General features: G+C 36.5%; 1 protein-coding gene across 2 annotated transcripts; it reads left to right on the top strand.

The window, feature by feature from the left end:
• The first annotated feature begins 2,113 nt into the window (after nucleotides 1-2,113).
• Nucleotides 2,114-4,930, top strand: LOC134214343 (poly(A)-specific ribonuclease PARN-like). Of its 2 annotated transcripts, none has more exons than XM_062693741.1 (6): nucleotides 2,114-2,270; nucleotides 2,336-3,257; nucleotides 3,817-4,101; nucleotides 4,166-4,221; nucleotides 4,282-4,507; nucleotides 4,577-4,930. In XM_062693741.1, the coding sequence occupies exons 1-6, from the start codon at nucleotides 2,252-2,254 to the stop codon at nucleotides 4,689-4,691; spliced, it is 1,623 nt and encodes a 540-aa protein (XP_062549725.1). In that variant the 5' UTR covers nucleotides 2,114-2,251; the 3' UTR covers nucleotides 4,692-4,930. The 2 variants fall into 2 exon arrangements, with proteins under 2 accessions (XP_062549725.1, XP_062549724.1); XM_062693740.1 differs by having other exon boundaries at nucleotides 4,282-4,511.
• The last annotated feature ends 1,796 nt before the right edge of the window (nucleotides 4,931-6,726 follow it).

Raw genomic sequence — 6,726 nt, 5'->3', positions numbered from 1 at the left:
TAATTTTCTATACTCCAAAAACGATAAGTTGAAAAATAGTTGTATAATTTCATTTTATTCGGGTAACCCGGATCTGATGCGAACATGGAAAGCTTCCCAAGACAAATAATGGTTCATATCTTTCCTGAGACTATGTACCGCCAGATAGCCCCTAAAGATGTGCATCGGCACATTCATGCATTCCTCATCCCTAGCTAATATGTTCATCCTATTTAAGAATAAAAGAAATGATTGGAAGAACTGTTTTCTTATTGACAAAACACCGAATAAAAACCTAATAATAGGTAATTTTTAACGTTTTCACGAAACCAAAACAAACAACATTAACCTATTTTTCGGTAAAAAGTAACGTCCGGAAATCGGTAATTTTTAACGATCATTCTTGTTTACCACCATTACCTAACTTTAGGTAATCGATGATTACCTACATTTTAGGTATGTGCACACTCAGAAATAAAGAAAATCAAAATTAGTATGAAATTAAATCTTTTCAAGTATTTTTAAAAGTTATACATTACATAGTTTAAAATGTATACTAAGTACGTTTACTATTCATTCAATGTTAGCATTCAATGAAGGAATGTCCCAAAAGTATACTCATAGTCGTTCGGAGTGAAAAAATGGCGTGCTCCTGGGCGTGCTTCAACTTGCTGCATTAGAAAAAGCTCCATAGTTTTTTGCTTGCTACTTTAATTTTAACCGCAGTAACAAAAAAGTTTGGAGTGGTGATTATTACCAGCAGTGCACGCTAGTAAAAATAATTACTTGTGAAAGAAGCTTCTTTTGAAAGGAAGTAAATATCAACTTAGCACAAAGGTTTGTAATTCTACTTTCGTTAGATCTAGCAAAGAACATTTCTAAAAAATATGTTTCTATTTCTCCAAAATCTCTAGATGCATCAACTGCTTAAATACTCGACCAGTTTACTTCCGCAAACAGCAATGAGTTTATTTGATTGCTACTGCGATGGATTCCGGTTTCAATAAGTTGAAAACATTGCATGCCAAATTGATTCTGTCTCGTATTATGCGGTCAACAACGAACCATACTAAAATACCAATCAATTATACAAACCATTATTACTATATGTTAATATTATTCCGAATAAAGCATTCAACAAACTATTCTATCAGTTTGTATTATTCTTTCTCTTTATATTTTCAAAGCATAAACAAAAACCGAGAAACATATACTATTTGCAATTAAATATAAGTTAAACTATTCTAAATAATGCTTTTCTGCACTAAGCTTCGTTTTAGGCAAAGTTATACTAACCATGTATATCCGGTACTTATACGAAGCTGGGGTCAACCAGGCAAATAGTGATTTAGCATGGAATTTATACTATTTAGTTTTCATTTATCTCAGAGTGCACTTTAGTTCGATTATCGGTATTTTTTACCGACTTTTAGATTATCCTACCTAAGAGTGCAGCTGAAAGTATGCTCTTTTGGGAGAATGGGACTACCCATAAAAGGAGTAAAATTTGACGCATAAAAAGAATAAGTTTTACACACTTTTCCTGTTTTTATGCATAAATGTTATTCATTTGTAAATAAAAGATAGTCATAATTCTAGAGTGCTTTGAAAATAGGTCGTATGTGCAAAAGAGAGTCTCTCTTTGGATCTATTCTCTTTTGATTATTACGGAACTATACAAAAGTTTACTTCGAATTTCTTGGCAGATATCCAAAGACAATAGCTTTGTCTATCATGCTGAAGTGGAAATGTAGAAAAACATGCAAAACTAGCCGATATATTAGCGAAAGAGAGCGTAATCAAAGAGAATCTCTCTTTTGCACATACGACCTATTCACAAAGCAATCTAGAATTGTGCATAATATTAATTCCTTTTTGTGTGTAGTCCCATTCTCCCACGAAAGAGCGTACTTTGAAGTCATAATTGAATACTTTATAGTCATAATTGAATACTTTATAGTCAAAAGAGCATACTTCAAAGTCTTTTGTGTGTAAACTTTTTTAGCAGTGTGGAAAATGTGTACAAAAAAAAATCATGAAATGTATCAATCAAAATTACTGTGTGCTAGTAAAGTAATTTTACTCAAAATCGGGTTATTGGCCCAAAGTACGGTTTTGAGTGGAAACCACCCACTTTCGGGTAAACTTGGTTTGCAGTGTATAATTAAACAAAAAATAATTTAAAACAAAACAAACGCAAACGCCCCGCGTCGTAGTTTTCGATCAAAGAAGTTTTATTAAATTCCATTAATTCAGATCATCAAGTTTATAAATGGACATAACAACTAAAAGTAAGTTGGATATTATACATCAAAAATTCTATTTCATATCTAACTTTCACTCGAGCTTTCGCTAGACTTCATTGGTCAGTTGCCGGCGATTCGTCAAACTATCCGGGAGGCCAACTTCTTTGCAATTGATGGCGAATTCACTGGACTCACGTTGGATCAGAATGTTCTGCCCTTCGATACACCGGAGGAGGTGTACCTAAAGACGATCGAAAATTCGGCTGATTTCATCATCATCCAGCTGGGGTTGTGCGCCTTTCAGGTTCACCCGGAAAGTGGGAAAGTTAGCTACAAATGCTACAACTTCTACTGTTATCCGAAGGGACGCGTGCATATATTCACCTGTCAAGGAGAAAGTATGCGTTTTCTTGCCGAACACGGGTTTGATTTCAACAAGTTGTTCCGGGAAGGATTGTCTTACTGTGGCGAGGCGGAAGAGGAGCGACTTAGAGCCGAGTGTAAGGATAAGCAAGCACTACGAGCAGCAGCACTCGATGCAAAAGAAGAAGAAAACGGAGAAAATGATTCGCTGAACTTGGTTCCGGTTCCACCGGAAGAAGAAAAGTGGATGGGAGATATCAGCAAAAGAATCGACGAGTTCCTTAAATCGGATGAAAAGGATTGTACGATAACGAACTGTAATGGGTTTCAACGGAAGCTGGTTTATCAGATGATTGATTCACAGTTCAAAAAAGCTGTTTCTGCTTCTTCTGTTAGCTTGGAAAACGGTCACAAAGCCATTTTAGTTGAACGTAAAAGAACGAAGGAACAAGATCTTAAACTGGAGGAAGAGCGTGTTGTTCAGGAGAATGAAAGTTTGGAGCAAATGGTTGGTCTCTCGCTCGTTATGCAGGAGTTGTCAAAGGCGAAAAAATTAATCATTGGTCACAACATGCTGTTGGATTTACTGTTTGTAATTCGGCAGTTCTTCAGGCCGCTAACACCGAATTATCAGGACTTTAAGAAGGTCGTTAGGGAGCTTTTTCCTCTGTAAGTATTGATGATTTAGATTGTATCATAACATTTCTACTTACTGTTGCTCCGAGTATGACCTTTTTGCTCCGTTTATGGAATAGTTTCCTTAAAAATAATAATAATTCTTTTAACAGTAAGCTCAAGAGCCTTTGTGTTACCTACAAATCCAAAAGTACTATTTCTTGCGCATAGAATCATAGAAGCGTAACTGTATTGATCGATTCTCTTAATCAATTTTATATTTTGTTAATAATTCAATTGTTTCAACAGCTACAATTGTGATTGTTGATTCTGGTGCAAATGCATTCAACCTTTATCACACCAGACAATAAAATATTCGGAAAACTACTTCAATTCGCTAGAATCATAACAAAATCAACGAAGAGATATTAATCAATGTAGTTACGCCCCAATGATTCTAAACGCTAGATTTATTTGATTTTATATTTTGTACAGCTTTGTAATATTAGTTCGAGAAATCATGTAGTAGGTACTCATTGTTGATTTATGGATAGGCAAAAACAAATTATTGGAGTTGAGATTTTTGATATTGAGATTTTTTTTTAATTTCTAGGATCTTAGATACAAAATACCTATGCACAAATGGAGAAATTAAAACGCACGTTTACTCGTCAGTCTTGGGGCACGTATTTGAAGCAGTCAATAAGGCGCCCTTCAACATACCGGAGGTGATCTGCGAATCTGAGAATCACAAGTGTTCTACAGATCATATGAAACAGCACGATGCAGGGTATGATGCTTACTTGACTGGCATGTGCTTTCTGGGATTATCGAGTCTCTTGAAGGTTGACCTTAAGAATTTAACACGTGATCCGGTACTCAAGACTTATTTCAATAAGTGAGTTATTGACAAATAATCGTTTTTATTTTTTACTCCATTATTTATGCTTAATGATTTGCAGAATATTTTTACTACGTGTTTCCGAAGTAAACTATATTTACACACATGGAAAGGAGCGTAAGTATAAGAATAAGCGAATTATATAACACAATACTGTATTTCCAATTTATTCTCCAGCATCATTTTCACGAGAACACGTCTTCTTCGTTTTATTTCCGGAGAACTGGCGCCATGTTGACATTGTGAATCGCTTCCGCGACTATGGTCAAGTGCACGTAAAATGGGTCAATAGCACTTCTGCGTTTGTCACTCTACACAATCGTGACTACGCCAGTCACGTGATCAAAAGCATTGACAAAGCGAACATCTCCATTTGCACTCTAAATCAGTTTAAGGCCAAACAGCAAGTATTGTCCTCTCGAAACCATTTTGATAAACAGTATAATATTCGAATGTTTTTTTTTTTCGATAGTCGGCTGGGGTTAAACGGAGACACGATAGTGATACTGCCGACCCTGGACACCTCCATTCTCATCACCGGCAGCGAAAAGGCAAAACCGAAAAAGAAGAAAAATCGGCAGCGCTAGTTCCACCGAAGGTAACTGCGGACGAAGTGGCTTTATTCGGTTCGGCTAGTAAACCGAAAAAGGCCAAAAAAGGACCCTTTGCGGATGACGATAACTGGTGAGCAATTTCATGTTAAACGTTGTCAGTACCTATATTTTGTATACAGGCTTGACCGTTTTATTCATAAACTTCGCAAATCTGTTTTATATAACCTAAGGCGCTCCGAACATGCAATAATACACCCAGAGATTTTTTTTTACACGCTTGGTATTTATTAATCACCACCTAAATACCACCTGAATTTTCTTTGATTTTTTGTAGTTTTTTTTTTATAGGTAATCGACTAAAATCAAACGTGTAAAAAATGAACTTGGTGCATGACACTTATTCTCTATTACGTACGTTTCGTTTTCTTTTCAATATCTTCCTTCTGGCATAGCCCCCTCCCCTCGGATATGTGATCTTGATGCGATGGGTGGGCTTACGCCATTAGCACTGAGATGGCAACCAAAGACATATCCTGTCGTAGTAGTATCACATGTTGACTATTTTTGTTTGGTGCCGCCTCACATATCTGGCATTGATGCACTGATTCAACGCATGTGCATGTGATCCAACGGACATCGTGTCTTGGAGCCTTGAATGGTAGTGCAGTCAGGCAGAGGCCTTTTTCATCAGTGATAATGATGTGAGTTCTCTTCTTTTCGGCAATACTTTTCTGATGCGTTCCCTGTGATGCTGAGTCGTAGCCATGCTTACATTTAGCTAGCTAAGCATTTATTGGAAAACAATGTATTCAAGACATTCGTAGGGAATCGACTGTTGGATTCACTGATTAGAAGTTTAGAAATAGAAGTTTTTCAAAACTAGGAACGTGGCGCCAGTTTTATTTTGTTATGCCTCAAGAGCAATAATAAAAAATACCACACATTATAATGATGGTATATGAACAATCTTATGACGGCTTCATTCTCGATAATGTTTACTAAAAGCTAGGGAATAGGCGTGATGAAGCTTTACTTTGCCACCGAAAAGTGAATCCTATAGCTGACCTGGATTAGAACTTGTCATAAGACGAGTTTGTACAATCCCATTTAATTCCATCACTTAATTGTTCCTTGACAGATACGTATTTCGACCTCAACAGTAAGGCCGTCTTCAGTGTCTCGTATTTGACTCGACTGGACACAGAAGATGGCCTTACTATTGATGTCGAAATACGTATCTGTCAAGGTACAATTAAATGGTGGAATTAAATGGGATTGTACAAACTCGTCTTATGACAAGTGAAGGCATTCCACTAAAAAGCTCAAAATATTTTTTTTAACTGGATTAGAACATAATAGAACTGTTGCGAACGCAACGAGAGGAAAAGAGAGTTCCGTAATTTTAATCGTTGTTTATTGTCGCGGCGGTAAGCGCAGCGATTAAAATTTTCCTATAATAAAGCTCTAGTTAGGATTCGATGTAATTAGCTTAGCATTCTTGTACTTACGTTTGTAAGTTTTCCTTATTTTGTGTAATTGAATTCAAACCTCCCTAGACTATGAATACAGATGGCCCAAATTCTTCTATAAAGTTGCTGCTAATAAAGCCGTTATAAGAATCTGAAAGGTTATTCTAATTAGCTGTGACTCTACATTATGATCACTGCATTCTCACTTCTTCTGTGCAGGTTTAGATTTAAATAGCATAAGTATATCACCAAACCTGATTATAACTGACTATGTATCCAACAAAAGTAACATTATTATAGCTTGTCATCGTGTGTCAATTATCATAAACATTTGGATGTCATTCGCAACAAGTACAGCGGTCAACTTCACTATTAAGGTAAAGAGACAATGTAGGTGCCGTGTATCAGCTAGGGTGTACGCAACAGTCCCCCCCAGTAATTGGACCCTGGTTCGACTTACTTCAATAAATGCACCTACGTTGGGCACATCTAACATCCCGATGAACAGATTGTTCTACTTGTCTACTCCTCCTGTTTGTTTGCTTTTCATTGAGTCGAAGGTCTTCAGCAACAAAGGGTCCTCCATGCTTGAGGGGTCT

Source organism: Armigeres subalbatus, chromosome 2 (assembly GCF_024139115.2).
Source record: "Armigeres subalbatus isolate Guangzhou_Male chromosome 2, GZ_Asu_2, whole genome shotgun sequence".
NCBI lineage: Eukaryota > Metazoa > Arthropoda > Insecta > Diptera > Culicidae > Armigeres > Armigeres subalbatus.
Note: the sequence above shows the minus strand (reverse complement) of the source record. Positions and strands in the feature narration are given on the sequence as shown.